Source organism: Phyllobates terribilis, unplaced genomic scaffold (genome assembly GCF_046119375.1).
Source record: "Phyllobates terribilis strain yellow unplaced genomic scaffold, ASM4611937v1 Scaffold_7__3_contigs__length_470593459, whole genome shotgun sequence".
Lineage (NCBI taxonomy): Eukaryota > Metazoa > Chordata > Amphibia > Anura > Dendrobatidae > Phyllobates > Phyllobates terribilis.
In genome coordinates, this window is record NW_027362767.1 from 120580505 (window position 1) to 120605096 (window position 24592).

A 24592-nucleotide genomic window follows, 5' to 3' on the forward strand; every position below is an offset into this window, starting at 1 on the left:
GTCACACTACTGATGACGTCACCCGCGACCAATCAGGCGGTGCCAGGTCACTGGATCAGCTGATACCAAACCACCAATCACGGTCCACCATGTCACGGGCATGCTCAGTACAGTGCATCCTGGACTTAGACTGTAGCAACCCTGTTCCCCTCCGCAACCTATGCATAACACTACTAGGAACAAAGACCTAAGAGACAGCCTGTACATCTCATTCACTGGCTAGGCATAGGGATCAATGGTGATGCTAAGCAGCATCCCCCCTGGCTGGACCAGAATGGGAGACCACAGAATCCACAGATGACTCTGACCCAATTTCAGGTCCAGTAGCTTCCTCACACCCCCTGAGTAGCTCTGTGATACACACCCAGTTGATCAAAGGCAAAATTTCCATGCTTATTTCCAGGGGCATAACATTGACATGGAGAGTCACAGAAGGAAGATAAAAACTGTTCCTGAATCAGTGGAGCAGCACCAATAGGATGAGATTAAATATAAAAGTACACTGAGGGGTCCTTTTAAAAATACATTTTCAACATCATTTCTTATCAATTGTTAATTTAAGTTTACTGGTTACACCGAAGAGAAGATAAGAGGAACAGAAGTATTTTATTAATATTGTAATTCAGAATCTATTTCACTTTATTTTTCAGATATCTAAAAATTAATCATGACGATAAACCTCCTTGGTATTACAAATATTTTACAATGAATTGACATTATTCCACCCCACACAGAATATTTACAGCTGAAACGGCAGTGTTTAGCATTCCGAAATATGCAGCTCTTAATTTCTGTTTCTTTCATATCCGAGGAGATGATCTTTATTATACTGTCAGGTGAGATCGGCAGCCACACAACCAGCATTGTTGTAGATAAATGTCTCTCCAAATATGTTTCCTCAATTTTAAAGCTACATATTCATCGGCGCTGCAGGTAATTTCCCTGTAGATTTATTTCTGTATTTATTCTCCTATTTGAGTAATAGTAAAATACCAGAAGTTCTTTGTCGTAGGTTTGTTTATAAAGCAAAAAAATGAAAATAGAGGACGCAATGAACCATTTGACTGGCGACCCTCGGAAAAGAAAAGAAAACTCCTTTATGGTGGTCTTTCATTTCACATTAACTCATTAACTTAACATTTTCAAAATGTCAGCGCTTTATAAGTGGGGTGTTATCTTGCGCGGTGAGGGAAAGAATAAGTGTACAACGACGGCAAGATGGGGAAGGGAGCCCAACAACTAGGGAAAGGTGGTGTGGAGACCCCTAGGCAGACCTAATAACACCCTGCCTACTCTATCATCCCTATATTGGTTCTGCACCTGTGGCCAAGCAGGAACCTAAAGCCTGAATGTCCTTAGAGATAGGCCCTAGATAGGGATGGGACAGGGTGAGAACTAGTCAGGCCACACTACAATCTAAAGACAACAAGGTAAACAGACAAAAGGGATACACTTAGCTTGAGCAGACACCAGAGAGATAACGACAACTGTCTTCCACGGGCACCAAAGACGAGACTAGCCAACTGCTAGTACTCCAAGCCTGCAAAGAGGTACATAGAACGATCACCATCGACTCTCTGGAGAGACTGAGAGTTTTTAACTATCAAACAAGGGTGTGTCAATCAGGAGAAGAAGGTGGAGGTCACTGCTGGGTCCTAAAGGGAGAAGGATATAACTATACTACAGAGATGAGAGGATGAAGAAGGCATTTGCAATGCAAAGCACAGTAACCTTCAACACCTGGATCTAGAGCGACTGTCTGTCACACCTGACACACCCATGACAGGAGTGTGCTGGATCCAGGGATGGAGTCATAAAGGAAGGGGTTAATGTTAGGCATGGGCTAGTTCTAGTTGCATGAGTATGAAGGGGTTTATGAGGTAGGTTAACTTGCACTAAAAGGCTGTTGGTGCAGCTACATGGTATATGACTCATAATGCAGTGTCAGCACAGGATTCAGTCTTCATGCCCAGAAGAGGTGATGCGTTGCAGAATATTGACCTTCTTTCCTGTCCCTTATAGTCAGGAACAGCACTTTGCTTGCACCAATTTGTCCAGAAGATCACAACGATATTTTACCCCTGAAACAAATTGTCAGGACAATCACACAATTGACTGGCGATTGATGGATGAGGGTAAGGCAACAATTACTAATAGAAAGTTTATTGAGCACTTTCACACTGAACGCATAGTATATATTCCTCTGATTTCACCCTTCACCAACAACCATTCAGAGAAAATCCTAAATTTGTGAAGTTCATTATACAGAGGTACAGGTAGTGTATCCACACGGAGAAGGTAGTTTCTTGTGACAGTTGACGTTTCGATTCAAGAAATGTTTTTCAAGAAGTCACAGGGTGTGGGGAGCCAGCGATCTGCCAGGCATCTTATAGGGTGCTATACAACTCCATGATCTTGCGAAGGGGAGCACTCCATTTACATAACAGAACAGGCCTTACAACAAAATGAATCTCCCAGCACTGGACATGAGTCCTAGGCCAGAACCTGCTTTTGTTAGTACAAGTAACTCCCATCTACCTCCCCTTGTGACCTTAGAGGGGGGCCGAAAAACGAGATGCAGACTCAGGTATCAAAAATTATGAGGTTCCTGGTCTTAAGGATATCTGCCCCCCCCTGGAGGTCCCAGACAGGAGATATTAGGTCACATTTTCTATAACAATTTTAGCTTTTTCTACATATGAGACGTGAAATATACAACTTTATCCACTTGGTCGATATTAATTCTGGCCTAATAGACAGTCCGCACAGCAATGAAAGTGAATGTTTTGCATTCCGCGCTGCGCCACAATGCTAAAAAAATATGTTTCCCATATCTATTGAACCTACAACTTGTCATAAAAACAATATTCATATCTGGTACATGGCTTCATCAAGTCTGAGATATTGCCTTGTGTTGTTATGAAATCAGGAAGCCTAATTACACTGGGACATAAAGGCATCACCACACCAGCCTGTTCTTTCATATTCGTACTGACTACTTCAAAGGTTTTGACTGCTTCACCGACCATTTGCTCAGCGGAAGGTCATTGAGAAAATGCGAGGAAGAGAGTGTCAGCTCTTCTTTTCCATGGCCCTGATTTACAATTTATAATGAAGACAAGCTCCTATGGTTGATGTCCATTTTCAAGAGTTTATCATAAAGATTGATTCGCCGACCATCTTTTAAGGCCATCTCCCCGGCATCCCACTTGTGGGACAACCTATCAGCGTTGCCATGCTCGCTATCCTTCTTGTGCTGAATGATAAAATCATTCTGCTGTAGAGCCAAGCTCCACTGCAGTAGTTTACCATTGCCGCCGATCACCCGGTGCAACCAGCTGAGAGGAAAGTGGCTTATGAAGATGCGTCTGTAAAGGTAGGTCTGCAGCTTCTGTAGTGCCCACACTAGGATGAGACACTCCTTCTACCACCTCATTTACCTGGCTGAGCATGGCTCCCAGGCCATACGTACTGCACTGACATCTCTCTGGACTGAAAACCATCTAGTGAACATCGGGGCTTGAAGAACAGGAAAACTGGCAAGAATGGTTTTGAGCACTGTGAAGAAGCGCTTACAGTCAGCCATTCAATTAACTATTGCAGCAGTTTCTTTTTTGTGAGGTCCTTCAGAGGTTTGGCAAAGGCACTATAGCTGGAGATAAACTCCCTATAATACTCTGCTGAACCCAAGAAGGACATCATCTGATTCTTAGTCTTTTGGGGTAGGCCAGGAGGCGATAGCAAACCAGTGCCCTGGACAAGTAATGTAATGTATGTACTCAGTGACCCCACCCACAGAATAGTGAGCGCAGCTCTGGGGTATAATACAGGATGTAACTCAGGAGCAGTACAGAATTAGTAATGAAATGTATGTACACAGTTACACACCCAGCAGGATAGTGAGTGCAGCTCTGGAGTATAATACAGGATGTAACTAAGGATCAGTACAGAATTAGTAATGTAATCTATGTACACAGTGACACACCCAGCAGGATAGTGAGTGCAGCTCTGGAGTATAATACAAGATGTAACTCAGGATCAGTACAGAATCAGTAATGTAATGTATGTACACAGTGACTGCACCAGCAGAATAGTGAGTGCAGCTCTGGGGTATACTACAGGAGGTATCTCAGGATCAGCAAAGTAATGTATGTACACAGTGACTGCACCAGCAGAATAGTGAGTGCAGCTGTGGAGTATAATACAGGATGTAACTCAGGATCAGTACAGGATAAGTAATGTAATGCATGTACACAGTGACTCCTCGAGCAGAATAGTGAGTGCAGCTCTGGAGTATAATACAGGATGTTACTCAAGATTAGTACTGGAAAAATAATGTAATGTATGTACACAGTAACTGTACCAGCAGAATAGTGAGTGCAGCTCTGGAGTATAATACAGGATGTAACTCAGGATCAGTACAGGGTCAGTAATGTAATGTATGTACACAGTGACTGCACCAGCAGAATAGTGAGTGCAGCTTTGGGGTATAATACAGGATGTAACTCAGGATCAGTACAGGATCAGTAATGTAATGTATGTACACAGTGACTCCACCAGCAGAATAGTGAGTGCAGCTCTGGTGTATAATACAGTATGTAACTCAGGATCAGTACAGGATCAGTAATGTAATGTATGTACATGACGCGCCCAGGGGGATATGGGGGTTACTCGGTACCCGGGCCTTGACCTTCTGTGGGATGTCACGGCAGTCGGCTCCCGGGCCCGTACCCTGGGGTCACTCTTTAAAAGGGGCTTGTTAACAGTTTTTGTCTCGTGACGCCACCTGAGGTTCCCGGTAATGAGTACCGGCGCTGCTGCAGACCTCCAGGGGTGATGGGATGGCAGCCGGGATGCTTCGGCTCCCCACAGGCAGAGCGGGCCCCCGGGGCAGAGTTGATGGAAGGGATGCAGGTGAGAGGTGGCCCAGCCGGGCCAGGGGAGAATAACAGACACGCACACAGGGGGTTCGCTTCAGTACCTTTACTGGTGTAGACGGCAGGTACGGTCCAGGGTACTTGATAGGAAGGGTGCACTTCTGGACTCTCCCCAGTGAGCGGGTATAAGGCTTCCTGATCTGTTTCTTCCTCTCTCTCTCTGAAGCTTCTGACCAGCCTGAAACTAGGCCTAGCTTCTGTACTCTTTCCCTCTCCTCACCGGCATGCTTGGTGGTAAGAACTTTCTTCTAGCTACCACTATCCCTGGATGCTGGGGCCTTCGTGGTTCCTAGTTCTTTAAATGATTGTAGCTTCAGGTTGACCAGGGGTTTAGAATCCTCCTGGTATATCGTTATTCCTACTGGGCGTAGAGGACTCTGTAGGCGCGGACCCGGTGTCCAGCTTGTGTAGTGGGGTGAGCCTAAGATGCTCCTTTGCCTCCATAACCCCTCTCACTCTTCTCCTTGCCTCAGGCCCCACTCTAGGTTCTGAGGCTTCAGCACGTGCTTTAGGCCCTGGCTGGCCCTCAGCACAGCAGCTCACATGCTGCTTTTTCACTGATCTCTGTGCCTGCAAACACTGACTGCCTAATTCCACCCTCCAGTATATATATATCCCTAACAGGCTCCCTCTGGTGGTATGAGGTGGAAGGGTGGAGGTGTCTGTTATGTAATGAGGGCCTCTTGTGGAGAAGTCCTTCCATGCACCCTTTTGGGTCCTGTGGTACATGTAATAGCAAGGTGCCACATACACAGTGACTGCACCAGCAGGATGTAACTCAGGATCAGTACTGGATAAATAATGTAATGTATGTACACAGAGACTCCACCAGCAGAATAGTGAGTGCAGCTCTGGGGTATAATACAGGATGTAACTCAGGATCAGTACAGGGTCAGTAATGTAATGTATGTACACAGTGACTGCACCAGCAGAGTAGTGAGTGCAGCTCTGGAGTATAATACAGGATGTAACTCAGGATCAGTACATGATCAGTAATGTAATGTATGTACACAGTGACTGCACCAGCAGGATAGTGAGTGCAGCTCTGGAGTATAATACAGGATGTAACTCAGGATCAGTACAGGGTCAGTAATGTAATGTATGTACACAGTGACTGCACCAGCAGAGTAGTGAGTGCATTATATAGGATGTAACTTCACCTTTTATAGAGATTTTCATATATCTATATTTTATAGTGTTACTAAGGCTGTTTAGATGTGAATAAATACTTTTCATGCTTTTATTTGACCTTTCATCAGTATTGTCCCAGTAGGCAATCTCACTTGCACATTATTCAACTTGGAGTATATTACTTTGGTTCTATATAAATGTCTTTTCTGAACTTTCAATAGTCAATAATCTTGAAGCTAGAAGATGAGAGTAGAAAAAGGTTTGTACGGCCAGCTTTAGAGTTGAATAAAAGACTGCAAACTGCGTTTCTTACACGGAATCATAGAAAAAAGATTTCTTTATTAAATATACATTATTTACAGCTCCTTATATCTGTACAACAGTAAGAATAGAAAATAAAGAGAAATTGTTCTGTGCCAAGACATTTTATATCACATATAAATCTCTTTTTGCACTGAGTGTTGAAAACCATTTAGCAGAAAATAGCGTAGAAGTAAAGAAATATCCACATGGAGAAGATAATTGAATTATGTGAGTGGGGATATTGCCGTAATCTAATACTGGAGAATATGGGATCTGGATAACAAAACAACTTTTCTCTTTGCAGAGGGGGTACATACTTTTTTCACTTTAATAACGTTTTGTATTAATGGCTAAATATTGAATATTTTAGTAAAATTGTTCATAGTATAAAAAGTGCATGTAGAAGAAGAAGAGGGGAACCTAAATCATGACTCAACATGGTGGATCTTTTTTGACGCTGTTTTCAGGCATCATTCACAACTCATCATCACTCGACAAAAATGGTTGTCATTTAAACCCAACCTATTTCTTGGAGTAAAGTGATTCTCATCATCATTTCCTTACACTGAAATGCCACGGGAGGTTGTCCTACCAGTTGTCCTCCAACCTCTGGCTCTCCAGCATGATGCGTTTTGGAGACATTCCAACAGCTTGAGAATCACAGGTTGATGGAAGAAGAAAGGTGCAAAACGAAAGCAATTTAATTCAATACCAGATGTCAGGCACTGATTACTGACAATCCCACCAAACTAAGTAGACCAGTTATTAGACACCATTTTAAACTATTAAAAGCCACCATTCATGTCCATAGCCTTCTCTAGGCTGAAGAAAACTTCTCTGGAGAGATCTATTGAACCTTATGATGATTTTTGTCTAATTTTTCAAATGTAAAAATTCCTGGACCCATCACCAGGGTTGTCTTCAAGCGTATGCCTGATGTGATATAAAGACACAGCCATTTCCCACTGTTTACACCAACATTGGCTTGACAAACATTTAGCAAATTTACTTAGATTACCAAGAACCCTAGAGACCATCGCGCTCTGCCATCTGCCCTGGTTTGCCCTAATGGGATGCAAACCCTGATGATCTACCCTGGCTTCCAGTGTATTCGATTTCTCTTCTGTTCCTCCAAAATCTAATGCAGAGTTTTACAATAACTGTACAAACATAGTAGGAACAGAACCTATAGTGTTGAACATCCTGAGCTTCCAAGGTCTTGGACGGAAAGCTAGACCTCCAAACATTTAGGCAGCGCATTGGATCATGCATAGGACTGACTGTAACCTTCCAACGCTATTCACATAATGTATTGATATTCCATTCGAGGTCTGTAAAAAAATGCTTTGTGGCCAGGCCTGAGATGGTTTCTATTAACAACTTTCACCCTATTTGTGTTGTATTTTCTATAAGATGATGACTTCTAACTCCAAGTCCTTTATGAATATAACTAATGCTCCATAAAGTGAGATTCTTGTGCACAATCCTTTTTTGTTGTCTGTCTGTAATGATAATCCATGCTGAAAAGTTCTCTCTACAGAACAGGAAAGTAATTTTCGCATTACACATTCCCTTTAATATTTGCACAGTTGTGAGCTCGTCAGCTCCCCCTAATGTCCGCAGCAGGAGGACAGAATTTTATGATGCAACTTTATTTCTATGCATTAGAAAAATAAATAGTTGCTATGTCCTAAGCTCCGATCGAACAATATCCATTTTTTTAAGAAACTTTCTGAACAACTTTGACTTTGATTTCTTGATGTTTCTCCTCTGTCGGCTGATATCACAAAGTATGAAGAAGACTAGAGAATGATTATTACGGGGAGAGAAAGTGATCCTGGTTTTGAGATGGTGCTGGTATTTGCTGCATGCTCCGACCCTGTATTAAGCATTAAAGGTGTCCTCTCGAGTTTTTAAATGGCTACAATTGCAAAATGCTTGTAAATTTACATCTTAGAGGGAATCTGTCACCAGGTTGTTGCTAGATAATTTGACAGCAGCATGATGTAAGGGCAGAAACCCTGGTTCCGGTGATGTGTCGCTTAGTTTATTGGGTCTAGCAGTTGTGATAAAAGATTTCTCTGCTGCAGATCATGCAGAGCTCAGAATGCTGAGCCCTCTATAACCCCGCCCACACCACTGATTGGCAGCTTTCTGTGTACACTGTCTATTAAAAAAAAGCTGCCAGTCAGTGGTGGGGGTGGGGTTACATAGATCAGGTTGACTAGGTGGCACAAGGTTGCTTTTCCTCAAGTGATAATCTCCTGCTGATAAAACACTGATCTCACTGAAACAACAGCACACAGCCTAGTAAGTGACATCACTGTAATCAGGGTTTCAACCCCTACATCATGTATCTTTCAGATTACCTATCAAAAACTAGCTGACAGATCACCATTAGTAAAAATCCTCTCCATGTTCAAGAGCACAAGAATGTTTTACTCTTTAGTGTATAGCTCTTTGCCTAACTTACCGGTCACCCTTTGGTCTAACAGTGACCAAATACCTAGTTAAGGAGCGCGTGTCAACAGCTGGCTCTAAGCTTTAGCGCCTACTTATGCCACTTTGAAGCTGGCTAGATCGAGGGATCCAACCAGCTCCAATCCCCCTATGCTTCTCCCTAGCTTCAGCCTGGGAGAGAGCACAGTTTGGACCACAGGTGCCACTATGCCTCGAGTTCAAGCTGTCACTCTTCAGGAGCGCACCACCCCATTCAGAGCAGGAAGCCAGAAGATGGGAGTGGTGCGCTCCTGAAGAAAAGAAGATGAGAATGACTCTTAATGATTCACTTTAATCTATGATCTAGATTCTTGTCAAGTCTAATCTTACACCAATAATCTAGATAGCAGATACCGGTGAGTGAGTAAAATAACCACTTGCTCTGACTGTTACCTTGTTTCATTATCTCCCGACAACCCCCATAATTATAAAAATATATTATTTATATTATATAGATTTCTAAGATATTTAATTTAATTTGTGTTTTAATTATTTCAATCTATTATAAAGATTTAGAAACTCCGTCATTGGAAGAAAATGTACTAATAAAACCAGTACTGTATGCAAAATGAATTTAAAATGGGGGTATGGCTCACAGTAACTCATATACACAAATTCTTTTTGCAAGCTTACGAGTTCATACAAGCTAAGTTAGGGCAAATATGCATACAAGGAATAAATACACATGTATATAATACACCCAAATACATGTATGCATACACTAAAACTTAGATAATCATGCACACAGCACATACATGCACTCATGCATACAGCACATACATGCACTCATGCACACAGCACATACATGCACTCATGCATACAGCACATACATGCACTCATACATAAAGCACATACATGCACACATGCATACAGTACATACATGCACACATGCATACTTCACATACATGACCTCATGCATACAGGACATACATGCACTCATGCATACAGCACATACATGACCTCATGCATAGAGCACATACAAACACTATATTTAGGTAATACTAACACATATTAATACGCACATATACATGTATATTCATAAACACATATATGTACACACATATATTCATACATATTGTATGTGTATTTATACATACATTACATACTCATACTCACATATACATACATATAATGTGTTAATGTATAGACCTGTAAACACACACACAGCCCCTTACTCACTGCCTGACCACTCATGTATTCCTCGCTGCTAACAAATAAGAATGGGGGAATATCAACAAGGAGTAGGCAAAACCAAATGTACTTCCGTAGATTTAAAGGGATTGTCCTACCTTATGAAACAGGGTTCAAACAGTAAATGGAGCCATAACAGCTCAGCATTAATTAAAGAAGCTACAGTTTTTAGCAATGGACAACAGAGTGAATGGAGCCATCTATTAAAATCACAGATCTGAGAAACTCAGAGAATGTTCTATTCTGATTCGATTTTGAGGATTGGAATAGGACATACTAAAAATAAAAAATCGCACAGCACACTAACACTTCATGTGTGAATGCAGCCTTATCTGTCATTTTCTATGGCCTTATTTGATTTATGACCACAGAACATCAAAGCTGAATATCCCGGGAAACAAAGAGCCAGTGAAATTCAAAGGGTGCAACATTTTTAAAGTAATCCAAGTGCAAAAAATTATTTTTAGACACTAAAATATGAAATTTAAGCTAAAAAATAAGCAAACTTTAATGCTTATTGTTAGGCATCCATTAATTGGGGTTTTAAAAGATATCCAGTCTTGGTCCACATGCCTTAATCTATCCCTTTAGGAAGAGATATATTACTAATGAAATTCCTCAAAAAAGCAGAAAGAAACACTAAATTTGCTACAGTGGAGTAAAAGTTAAAAATTAATGGGGTTGTCCATTACTGGATAAGCCCTTATATATTGTCTCATGGTGCAGCATGAAATAACAAAAGTGCTACTGTATATTCATACCTGAACTGGCGCCTTTTCTCTATTCTCACGGCTATGCCCCCGGCCAATTACCTGACATAAACAATGATGGCTACAGCATTTACAGTTTTGCCAGAATGATAGAGCAAAAATGTAGGTGGATTTACCTGTGCTTTCTCCCCCCCAAAAAAACAAAGTAAAACCATGTGCTCAAAAATCCTGTGTAGTCTCTTACTGGAAAAGAAGACAACAGGGAGAAAAATTACCTTTTTTCAGTCTTTGGGGCGGAGCAGAGAGCGGTTACAACTACCGATCACTAAACAGCGAGTACGCTGTGATCACTCCCCAACATATTGATTGACAGCCTGTTCTGCACACATACACTGCACATGTACCGCAGAGCAGGCAGGTAATCACAGTGCAGGAGAGGTATTACAGCTGCAGTGGATGGTGACTGTAACAGCCCCAATAATGCACAACAAGAGGCAACAGGGAAGATATAAGTTCATTTTTCCCTGCAGCTGCTGCACCAGTAAGCTGGCTACACAGGATTTATTTACCTGCAGATTGACCCGATATTTGTGTTTCTGAACATGACAGGTTCCCATTAAAAGGACAAGTCAATTTGAAAGTTCCAGTAATATATCCTCCATTACCTCCATATACACTAGTTATTGAAGAGGTGTCACCCTGAAATGTGGACCTACCCAGTTACCCTCTTATGCACTAGTGATTGAAGAGATGTCACCCTACACTACGGACCTCCCCCATTACATATATATACACCAGTGATAGAGTAGGTGTCACTCTATAATGTAGACAACCCCCATAACCTCCATATACAGTAATAATAGAGCTGGTTTCACCTTACAATGCAGATCTCCCCCATTACCTCCGTATATACCAACGATAGAGCACGTGTCACCCTGCAATATGGATCTCTCTAATTACTTCCATATACAACAGCAAAAGAGCACGTGTCACCCTACAATGTGGACCTCTCCCCCATTTCCTTCTTATACACTAATAATAGAGAACATGTCACCCTAAGATGCAGATCTCCCCTTTACCTCTTTATAAACTAGTGATAGAACAGGTCTCGCCCCACAATTCGAACCTCCCCCATTACCTCAATATACACCAGTAATAGAGCAGGTGTTAACCTACAATGTGGACCTCTCCCATTCTCCATACAGTCTAATAATAGAGCAGATGTCACCCTACAATGGGGACGTCCTCCATATACACCAGAAATGGTGTATGATTGAAGAAACTAATGAATGAAGAGGTGCTATCCTGCTATACGAACCTCCTCTATTACCTCTTTATATGCTACTGATATAGAGCAGGTGTCACCCTACAATGCGGACCTCCCCTATTACCTCCTTATACACCAGTGATAGAGCAGGTGTCACCCTAAAATGTGGACCTCCTACTATTACCTACATATAAACTAATGATTGAAGAAGTTCCATCCAGTAATACAGATCTCCTCCACTACCTCCATATATACTAGTGAAAGAAGTCACCCTACAATAACTCCCCCATTACCTCCATTTAGAGTAGTGATTGGCCAGGTTCCATCCACCAGTATGAACACACCACCCCATTACCTCCATGCCCAAAAGTAATAGTAAATAGACCAGTACCAATGTGAACACCTCCTTTTACCTCCAACTAGAGCAGGAGTTGTCCTCCAGTGCATTCACCTGCACCTTATATACAGTTATATGAAAAAGTTTGGGCACCCCTATTAATCTTAAGCTTAATGTTTTATAAAAATTGGTGTTTTTGCAGCAGCTATTTCAGTTTGATATATGTAATAACTGTTGGACACAGTAATGTTTCTGCCTTGAAATGAGGTTTATTGTACTAACAGAAAATGTGCAATCTGCATTCAAACAAAATTTGACAGGTGCATAAGTATGGGCACCCTTATCATTTTCTTGTTTTAAATACTCCTACCTACTTTTTACTGACTTACTAAAGCACTTTTTTTGGTTTTGCAACCTCATTGAGCTTTGAACTTCATAGCCAGGTGTATGCAATCATGAGAAAAGCTACTTAAAGTGGCCACTTGCAAGTTGTTCTCCTGTTTGAATCTCCTCTGAAGCGTGGCATCCTGGGCTCCTCAAAACAACTGCCAAATGATCTGAAAACAAAGATTATTCAACATAGTTGTTCAGGGGAAGGATACAAAAAGCTGTCTCAGAGATTTAACCTGTCAGTTTCCACTGTGAGGAACATAGTAAGGAAATGGAAGAACACAGGGACAGTTCTTGTTAAGGCCAGAAGTGGCAGGCCAAGAAAAACATCAGAAAGGCAGAGAAGAAGAATGATGAGATCAGTCAAGGACAATCCTCAGACCACCTCCAGAGAGCTGCAGCATCAACTTGCTGCAGATGGTGTCACTGTGCATCGGTCAACTATACAACGCACTTTGCACAAGGAGAAGCTGTATGGGAGAGTGATGCGAAAGAAGCCGTTTCTTCAAGCACGCCACAAACAGAGTCGGCTGAGGTATGCAAAAGCACATTTGGAAAAGCAATTTCTTTTTGGAAGAAGGTCCTGTGGACTGATGAAACCAAGATTGAGTTGTTTGGTCATACAAAAAGGCGTTATGGATGGTGGCAAAAAAACACAGCATTCCAAGAAAAACACTTGCTACCCACAGTAAAATTTGGTGGAGGTTCCATCATGCTTTGGGGCTGTGTGGCCAATGCCGGCACCGGGAATCTTGTTAAAGTTGAGGGACGCATGGATTCCACTCAGTATCAGCAGATTCTTGCCAATAATGTTCAAGAATCAGTGACAAAGTTGAAGTTATGCAGGGGATGGATCTTTCAGCAAGACAATGATCCAAAACACCGCTCAAAATCTACTCAGGCATTCATGCAGAGGAACAATTACAATGTTCTGGAATGGCCATCCCAGTCCCCAGACCTGAATATCATTGAACATCTGTGGGATCATTTGAAGAGGGCTGTCCATGCTCGGCGACCATCAAACTTAACTGAACTGGAATTGTTTTGTAAAGAGGAATGGTCAAAAATACCTTCATCCAGGAACTCATTAAAAGCTACAGGAAGCAACTAGAGGCTGTTATTTTTGCAAAAGGAGGATCTACTAAATATTAATGTCACTTTTCTGGTGAGGTGCCCATACTTATGCACCTGTCAAATTTTGTTTGAATGCAGATTGCACATTTTCTGTTAGTACAATAAACCTCATTTCAAGGCAGAAACATTACTGTGTCCAACAGTTATTACATATATCAAACTGAAATAGCTGCTGCAAAAACACCAATTTTTATAAAACATTAAGCTTATGATTAATAGGGGTGCCCAAACTTTTTCATATAACTGTATACTAATAGAGCTGGTGCCATACAGGATTGGGGCCACGAATCTCCAGGAATCAGAATATATTTATAGAAAATAAGTGTTTGTTTCCATTTAACTTTTCATTCTGATCAATGCAAAAATACCCCAAACCCTCCCACCACAGACACACAAAGTCCCCCCTTTTATCTTTCGGAACATCTACTAAATATAGGTATCATCATAAATTAAATTTTTCATCAAAACTAAGATATACCCAATCTTCTGCACATTATGGAAACCAGTAATACTTCACACACAGCCTACTTGAAGGCACATCAAAGTTCTGCTGATCTTACTGATCCTGCAAAAAAAATTAACTCCCAACACATGAGTTGCCCTGTTCTGCTAAATTGTACAATTTTCCATTCAGATATATCTGTTCCTATGAAACAAAACTTAAGTTCGAAAATAAAGATCAGCCAATTTTCCAACCATATTGGTTTTCTGCCACCTAACTTTCTCACAAACAGGTATATCCCAAAAATAAATCTCAGTAGGACAAAAGAGGCACATCAAAAACTGGCTATATTAAAGGGCAAATGCTCTTCATACATTTAATTACAATTTTGTTAAACATTTTCCTCTTTGAGATATTTTTTTAATGAATACAGTGGGGAAAATAAGTATTAGATACACTGACGATTTTGCAAGTTTTCCCACCTACAAAGAATGAAGAGGTCTGTAATTTTTATCGTAGGTACACTTCACCTGTGAGAGACAGAATCTAAAAATAAGAAACAAAAAATCACATTGTATGATTTTAAAATAATTAAATTGCATTTTATTGTATGAAATAAGTATTTGATCACCTACCAACCAGCAAGAATTCTGGCTCTCACAGACCTATTAGTTTTTCTTTAGGAAGCCCTCCTAATCTGCACTCATTACCTGTATTAATTGCACCTGTTTGAACTCGTTACCTGTATAAAAGACACTTGTTCACACACTCAATCAATCACACTCCAACCTCTCCACCATGGCCAAGACCGAAGAGCTGTCTAAGGACACCAGAGACAAAATTATAGACCTGCCCAAGGCTGGGATGGGCTACAGGACAATAGGCAAGCAGCTTAGTGAGAAGGCAACAACTGTTGGCACAATTATTAGATAATGGAAGAAACACAAGATGACTGTCAAGGAAGAGATGGGAGAAGGTCATGTAGTCAGACGAGGCCAAAATAGAGTTTTTAAGTATCAAGGAAGAAGAATGAGTACAACCCCAAGAACACCATCCCAACAGTCAATCATGATGGGGGACAAATCAAACTTTGGTGGTGTGTTTCCGCAACGACAGTACCATATTGAAGGGAGGATGGATGGGGTCATGTATCACGAGATTTTGGCCAATAACCTCCTTCCCTCAGTAAGAGCATTGAAGATGGGTCGTGGCTGGGTTTTCCAGCATGACAATGACCCAAAACACACAGCCAGGGCAACTAAGTAGTAGCTCTGTAAGAAGCAATTTGAAGGTCCTGGAGTGGCCTAGCAAGTCTTCAGACCTGAACCCAATAGAAAATCTTTGGAGGGAGCTGAAACGCAATGCTGCCCAGCGACTGCCCCGAAACCTGAAAAATCTGGAGAAGATCTGTATGGAGGAGTGGGCCAAAATCTCTGCTGCAGTGTGTGCAAACTTGGACAAGAACTACAGGAAATGTCTGACCTCTGTAATTCCAAATAAAGTTTCTGTGCCAAATATTAAGTTCTGTTTTTCTATGATATCAAATACTTATTTCATGCAATAAAATGCAAAGTAATTAGGTAAAAATCATACAATATGATTTTCTATGTTTTATTTTTACATTTTGTCTCTCATAATTGAAGTGTACCTACGATAAAAATTAAGAACTCTCCATTCTTTGTAGGTGGGAAAACTTGCAAAATCAGCAGTGTATCAAATACTTATTTTCCCTACTGTATATATATTGTATTATAGGAAATCCTCTTATATAATTTTATTAGCCAAATACATGATGTTGGAGTCATGAAAAGCAAAAAGTAAGGATCAGGAGAAGGCTCAAAACCCTCATGATTAACCTGAGAGCCCATAAAAAAGTGACAACTGTGCTCCATCTGGAGCCTGTTTACAATCTGCAGAGAATCTGATTTCTACTGCTTTATAACATATTAGAAAATTGCATAAAATGTGACTCCCTCTCGATCTAGCCCAGAAACCCCTAATTCTAGTGTTCACAACAAAATGTTGCGATCTCTGCATGTTTAATGTCTGTACAATGCATGTTCTGTCTCAATGTTATCGAGTGCTATGGGAAGGAGGGTGACGATAAAGAAAGTATTAGTTCTCCATCCTCATCTGCTTTATCTCATATGTTCAAGAACCTCTATAGAATTGATTCTTAATATAAGAAAAATTACTGTAAAATTTTAATTTTAAAGGGTTATTTTCATTTTCATAAATGGGTATTATCGGATAGCTCTTATAAATACAAGCAATTTTGCAATTTACTTCTTGTTAAAATTGTACTTTGTTCTTGAGAAATTAACACTTTTCTTTTGTTTACAGTTCATTGCTAGGCAGCACAGGAGGTCGGTCTCTTAGGCAACGAGATGTAAACAAAAAGAGAATTGTTAATATCTCAGAAACGGAAGAAAATTTTAACAAGCAGTAAATTGCAAAAGTGTTTGTGTTTACAAGCAATATAAGTCTATAAAAATAGGATTAACCCTTTAAGCAACCCAAATTTCTTACTGTACATGTACTGAGTGTCCTTCATACAGCAGCGATGAATATTTAGTCTGATAATAAACAATGTATCCAACTATGGTGTTTTGCAGATAAACTCTTTATCCAGAATGTATGACTTGGAGCCATTTTAAGAAATCCTTGATTCTCTCATTCAGGTCACTTTCGAGAGCTACAAATTGGCAACAGAGTAAATTCTTGGTTGTCGTATTCCAGTGGAGAAATGAAGTGGTTAAAAATCTGCAAAAATGTAAAAAAAAAAAAGAAAGAAACAGATGATGTAGAAAGCGAGTCAGATAAAATATTCCTTTCTGCACTCGCTGACTGTGTTCTGTACGTCCGGCTCGTTCCTGAAGGGATAGTCCATGCTGCCTGGATATTCCTTCTCCTTAGACTGATTTTTTCTATGAGTTTTTTTGTGTTGGTAAAGAAATTTTATCATTATCGCCACAATGCAAAAAATGATGAAAATTGTTACGGCTATGACACCTAGAGACAAGCAGAGAGGACAGTAAGTATCTTAATTCATCACCTCGGTGTCAGTTGTTATGCATTAAGAGTCTTAAAAACAACGTAGAACACTTTGCGAGATTAAAATACAGACATCATTAGAAGCTTCTAAAAAAATACATTCAAAAAGGAAAACAAGGCAAATACATCACAAATACATGGACAAGAACAAAAAAGGTGTACTTATAGGAATAATTCAAATAATTAACAATCAGTCAATGTTGTCCGATGTATGCAAAATACCAAAAGTAGCAGTTTATAATAAAAATTATTAATGAGAGTATATTAAAAAGGACCTGTCACTTGTTCAAAAGCATTTAGTTAAATACCTTGTAAAAATCCCTGTGTTCCCATGATTCAGCTGCTATTTTCAATTTTGTGTTGCGTCACTATATTGCAGAGATATTTAGATTTTTTTCTCCTGGAGTGCACTATGTGAAATCTCTGCCTGCAGCTCAACTGTACGTTTCTTGAGAGTCTTATCTGGGGACTGTTGCTTTTACCCCTTACTCATAGACACTGTGAATCATTGATCAGCAGCTGATTGGCCTCATTTGGGAGGGAAGAATGAAAGCACATGCCTCCAGAGAAGACTTTGAAGAAACACCCAGTTACATTACAAACAGAGATTTCACATCGTGCTCTCCAAATGCATACAGTCTAAACTATTCTCCATATACATTATGCACTGGTCTCAAAATATTGTCTGGTCAACAAAATACAAATGTGGCAAATGTGAAAAATATTAAAAGGGGTTTCTCACAAAAGTATAGATGGAAACAGATAAGGGTCCTAAAGTTTACCACCTATCAATCACTAAAATTGGGACGAGTTTGAATGTAGAAGTTGTGCTAGAGCATTGCACAATTTAAAGAGTTTGTCCACTACTTTAACATTGATGACCTACCCTCAGAATAGGTCATCAATGTCTGATCGGTGGGGGTGTGACACCCGGCACCCTCGCCGATCAGCTGTTCTACATGCCGCAGCTGGAGGTGCTCAGTTACAGAGCTGCTCCATCTACTGTTTATGGTTGCAGCTGGGTACTATACATCCACACTCTATTCAAATCAATAGTGGGTAGATGTGTAGTTCCTGACTGCAGCCGCTATAAGTAGTTGGAGCAGCTCCATACCTGAGAACTTTCGGCCGCCGCCAGCACCGAGAACAGCTGATACACCCAGGTGCGACACCCGGCACCCCCACCGATCAGACACTGAGGATAGGTCATTAATGTTAAAGTAGTGAACAACCTCTTTACACTTCTTTTCTCCACAGAATTATTTTTAGGACAGTTGAGGTCTTTAGGGCCATGAATGGCTGTAGTTCTCTGAATCATACATTAATGAGTTCACAATATACCTTGTGAGAAAACAAAACTTTTTTATGCCTGTAATTACTGATTCAGACATCCATTTTTAACATGCAAATTTTGTCAATTGTTTTCGCAACTAGAATGTGTACCCATTATAATCTATGGAAATGTTCTCATGTCGGTGATTTTTCACGGACCAAGTGTCTGCAAACAAAAATAACTTGAGGCGTCCAATTTTGATCTATGTCACAGATCAAAATTGCATATTCAAGTTTATTTGGGTTTTATTAAAAATTTTGCACCATTTGTCTTTTATAACACTTTCTATTGTTCACGTAAGAATGAGTTATCTGTGAATCTATCAATGGGCTTGTTTTGATAGTCTTAGGCTAGCCATACAAATTAGATGGTTGTCGGCCGAATGATGCTTTGGCTGATTATTTGACCGAATGCTATCTCATCTGACTCTCCCCTACACAGGAACGCTTGCTTGGCCAAGCGTTCCTATATTCTCTATGAGAAAGGCACTGACTGACACGTTGGATGGCACCTCATCTGAGGGAGAACAATGCGAAATTGGACATGCGCGATCGACATCTCCCCAACCATTAGTTGGCTTGGCACCCCCATACACATTAGACCATTGGCTGAACCCATTGTTAGTCTAATGTGCATTCATGGTAGAGATTGTAGATCTCTAGTATGTCTTTTTATGGGTGCCTCTTAACTGATTGATGACCACAGACCACATCAAGTTTGAAAGTACAGGTAAACAAAAAGTATGTGAAAGCCAAAAATTGCCACATTTGTAATGAAATCCAATTGTAAAAATGATTTTTAGCCCCAAAAACTTTCACTGAAATGCAAAAAAAATCTCTCTAAAGGTAGATAAACCCTTTCAGTTATAGTTGACAAACACTCGGCTACCCTTTTCAGAAAGTACTTTTTAAAGCAGATCGGCGCTTTAATTCTGGAAACTTCCTGCACCGATAGATAATACATGGAATGTGAATTCTCTATAGAATGAATGTGGTAATAGTTCTGGGTTAATGAACAGTATTAGTACGCTCAGGAATCTACAGATGAAACATGCAAATCCCCACCAAGGTGTCACACTGTCACCTCGAATGTCACGCACTTAGCAGTGTAAATATATACTGTTGATCTCTGGTGGTGGTGGACATGACTTGGAGCTGGTGGAGGACTTGCTGCTCTCCATTACTGCTAATGTGCAGGAATCCATACATGGGCCCTCTCACTAAATCCTCTATGAGTAGATAATGGGTACTAAGGAAAGATGAGCCAATTTTGACACAAATTTTGGTTTTCACAAAGTGCAGTGTTTTTAGATGTGTTAGTTGGATGTTTCTCTGGTTACTGAAGTATACTTATCAACATCAACGTTTTTACGTTTTTATTAACAAATGCATCAAGTTTTTTCAAAGACTCAATATTTATAGTGTTGACCCTTATGTTTTCAAGACTTTTACCCTAAGCCCTGGCAACATATCAGCTTATGGGCCGAATCCTGACTGATGACCGCCCGGTCATGTCTAATCAGTGCTTGGAGTTAATCACAATTTCTCTGTTTTTGTTTGTCCACCCACTTTTTGAGGACTGACCACAGGTTCTCAATGAAATTTCCTGCCCATGGATTTATATTATCAATGTTTTACTCACCAAGCCACTAAATTATCACTTTTTACTTGCGACATGGTCTTCATCATACTGGAAAAAGCATTGTTTATCCCAAGTTGCTCCTGGACTGTTGAGAGAAGTTGCTCTTGGAGGAGGTTTAGATCCCATTCTTTATTCATGGCTGTGTTCTTCAGTAAAATTGTAAGTGAGCCCCCACCGTGGAGAAAAGAAACCCCAAAATAGATGGTCTCAAGATGCTTTACTGTTGACATGACACAGTACTTATGGTAGCCCACACCTTTTCTTCTCCAGATAATCATTCTACCAGATGTCACAAACAATCTGTAGGGCTATTCATCAAAGGAAATAACTTTGCAGGAAGTATGGGGAATGGATTGCAGAGGGTAAAGGTATTTTCTCTGATGAAGCTCCCTTCAAAGTGTTTGAGAAATCTGGAAGAATGACTGTCTGGAGCAGAAAATGTGAGCACTACCATGAGTTCTGTGTCATACCTATAATAAAGCATCCTGAGACCATTCATGTGTGGGGCATTTTTATCCAAAAGAGTGGGATCACTCAGAATTTTGTATAAACACTGCCATGAATAAAGTGGTGTCTACATTTCCTCCAAGAGCAACTTCTTCCAACAATCCAGGAGCAATTTGGGGGTGATCATCGCTTTTTCCAGGCTAAACAGATAACTAGGTGGCTAGGTGAAATTAAAAATGAAATTTTTGGTCCAAGCTTAACCCCTTTACAACCCAAGGTGGTTTGCACGTTAATGACCAGACCAATTTTTACAATTCTGACCACTGTCACTTTATGAGGTAATTACTCTGGAACGCTTCAACATCCACCTGATTCTGAGACTGTTTTTTCATGACATATTGTACTTCATGATCGTGGTAAAATTTCTTTGATATCACTTGCGTTTATTTGTGAAAAAAACAGAAATTTGGTGAAAATTTAGAAAATTCTGCAATTTTCCAAATTTGAATTTTTATGCCCTTAAATAAGAGCGATATGTCACACAAAATAGTTAATAAATAACATTTCCCACATGTCTACTTTACATCAGCACAATTTTGGAACCAAAATTTTTTTTATTAGGGAGCTATAAGGGTTAAAAATTGACCAGCGATTTCTCATTTTTTCAACAAAATTTACAAAAACATTTTTTTAGGGACCAGATCACATTTGAAGTCACTTTGAGGGGTCTTTATGACACAAAATACCCAAAAGTGACAGCATTCTAAAAATTGCACCCCACAAGGTGCTCAAAACTACATTCAAGAACTTTATTAACCCTTCAGGTGCTTCACAGGAATTTTTGAAGTGTGGAAGAAAAGAATTAACATTTAACTTTTTTCACAAAAATGTTACTTTAGACCCAATTCTTTTTATTTTTGGAGGGGTAGCAGGAAAAAATGGACCCCAAAATTTGTTATGCAATTTCCCCTGGGCACGCAGATACCCCATATGTTGGGAGAAAACACTGTTTGGGTGCACGGCAGGGTTCGGAAGGGAAGGAGCGCCATTTGACTTTTTGGATGTAAAATTTGCTTGAATAATTAGCGGACGCCATGTTGTGTTTGGGGAGCACCTGATGTGCCTAAATAGTGGAAACCCCCCACAAGTGACACCATTTTGGAAACTACACCCCTCAAGGATTTTATCAAGGGGTACAGTGAACATTTTGAACCCAGAGGTACGACAATCACATTGAATAAGTTGTCATTAGTCTTGAGCGCAAGTACTCACTACTTGAGTTTGCATCGGGTACTCAGGTATGCACCATGTATCGCGGGTGCTCGAGTGACATGCTCGAGTCCCCGCCCACATGTTTCACGGTTATTAGACACCCAAAAGAAACATGTGGGGATTGCTCATGCATGGCAGGCAATCCCTGCAAGGTTTTTTTATGCCGCAAAACTTATTGGGTGGAGACTCGAGCATGTCATTTGAGCACCCGCAATACTCCGTGCATAGCTGAGCACCCAATGCAAACTCAAGTAGCGAGCATGTGCGCTCAACACTAGTCGCCATATCGTTATCTTTTTTTTTTAACTTTTGAAAAAAATCTCAACCCTAACCCCAACCCTAACTCTAACCTTAACCCCAACCCTAAACCTATCCCTAGCCCAACCCTAACCCTAACTCCAACCCTAGCCCAACCCTAACCCTAGCCCAACCCTAACCCTAGCACAACCCTAACCCTAACCTAGAGTTTATTTTTTACGCCGTTCCTCGTGCGGTATAAGTGATTAGACGACTTTATTCTTCGGGTCGGTGCGATTACAGCGATACCAGAATCATATCGGGTTTTTATGATTGACAGCTGTCACACACTAAAAGACACATTTTTTTGTAAAATCCAGTTTTTGCATCGCCATATTTTGAGAGCTATAATTTTTCCATATTTTGGTCGGCAGAGTCATGTCATGCCTTGTTTTTTGCGGGATGAGTTAACGTTTTAATTGATGCCATTTTCAGGCACGGGACATTTTTTGATCGCTTTCTATTCCGATTTTTGGGAGGTAGAATAAACAAAACCAACAATTCAGGAATTGTTGTTTTTTTTGTTTTGTTTTATTATGCTGTTCCGCGTGTGGTAAAATTGATAAGGTAGCTTTATTCTTCGGGTCAGTACGTTTACAGAGGTACCACATTTATATCGTTTTTCTATGTTTTGGAGCTTTTATACAATAAAAACTATTTTATAGAAAAAAAATATTTTTTTGCATCGCTTTATTCTGAGAGCTATAACTTTTTTATTTTTCACTTGATAGAGTTGTATCGTGGCTTGTTTTTTTGCAGGACAAGATGATGTTTTCAGTGGTACCATTTTAATTTATATTCGTCCTTTTTGATCGCGTGTTATTCCATTTTTTGTTTGGCGGTATGATGATAAAACATTGATTTTTGCTTCATTTTTTTTTTTTTTTACCGTGTTCACTAAAGGGGTTAACTAGTGGGAAAGTTTTATAGGTCAGGTCGTTCCGGACGCGGTGATACCAAATATATGTACTTTTATTGTTTTTCTATTTTTCAAATTAATATTTATTGATGGGTACATTATATTTTATTTTTGGTGGATTATTATTTTATTTTTTTTCATTTTTAAACACTTTTTTTTATTTTATTCTTTTTCCCACTATGGGACTTCTACTTTTTTTATTATGATCGCCAGTATAGCATAGGGATGGAGCACCATCCCTGTGCTATACAGGCTGTCAGTGCTGCAGATGCAGAAGATACTTTGGTCATGCGCATTGTGCATGACCAAAATATCTTCCTGCTGTCTCGTGGCCCGGATGTTGTCATGACATCAGGTCATCATAGCAACATCCGGGAAGCTGCGGCAGACATCGCTGGACGCCGGCAGGAGAGGTCAGTATCCCAAACACCTCCCCTTGCCACCTCAACTTCGATCGCAGCATTGCGGGGGTTAATGTGCCGGGAGCGGTGCGGGACCGCTCCCTGCACATAGCACTGGGTGTCAGCTGTGACAATCAGCTGACACCTGGCGACGATCGCGCCTGCACAGCCTGTGTGCGGGCGCGATCGCCAAGACGTACTAATACGTATCAGACTCTTAAAGCCCAAGGAGCACATACGTATTAGTACGTCTTGGGCTTTAAAGGGGTTAAGAAACTTCCCAGATCTCAATCCTATTAAGAACATGTGGTCAATCCTCAAAAAGCAGGAAGACTAACAGAAACACAGAAATTGTGATAAACTCCAAGCACTGATTAGATAAGAATGGGCAGTCATCAGACAGGCTTTTACCCAGAAGCTGATATCCAGCTGCCAGGGGGAAGAGAAGAAGTCGTGAAAAATAAGGGTCAACACTGTAAATATTGAGTCTTTGCAGAAACTTCACGCATTTTTCATTTAAAGTTTAAAAACCTATAAAATGTCTACAACTGTACTTAAGTAACCGTAGAAACATCTGACTAAAAGATCCAAAAACACTGAAGATGCAAACATTGTGAGAACCAAAATTTGTGTCAATTCCAAAACTTTTGGCCATGACTGTATACTTGCTGCCAGTTGTTGTACCAAAGACTTTACCCCAAGTAATTCATTATTAGGTGATTACCTCCAATAATGGCAGGACCACTTCGTATCTCATTAGTCAGGGGCTCCCGGTCATCTGTCTTCCCAAAGGGATCTGGAGAACCAAAATACATTAGCAAAGATATCAGCAGATCTAATGATTGACTGATTAAATATTATAATCCAAGACCGTGAGACATTCATTC

General features: G+C 40.3%; 1 protein-coding gene across 2 annotated transcripts in view; it reads right to left on the reverse strand.

The window, feature by feature from the left end:
• Positions 1-14119: 14119 nt before the first annotated feature.
• The window catches only part of LOC141153876 (contactin-associated protein-like 5), a 536901-nt gene continuing 526428 nt past the window's right edge, over positions 14120-24592 (reverse strand). For both annotated transcript variants that reach the window (XM_073639117.1, XM_073639118.1), the window contains 2 exons: positions 24430-24501; positions 14120-17353 (listed from right to left, as the gene is read on the reverse strand). In XM_073639117.1, coding sequence (XP_073495218.1) covers positions 17157-17353; positions 24430-24501 — 269 coding nt within the window. In that variant the 3' untranslated portion in view covers positions 14120-17156. The remainder of the gene's footprint in view (positions 17354-24429; positions 24502-24592) is intronic.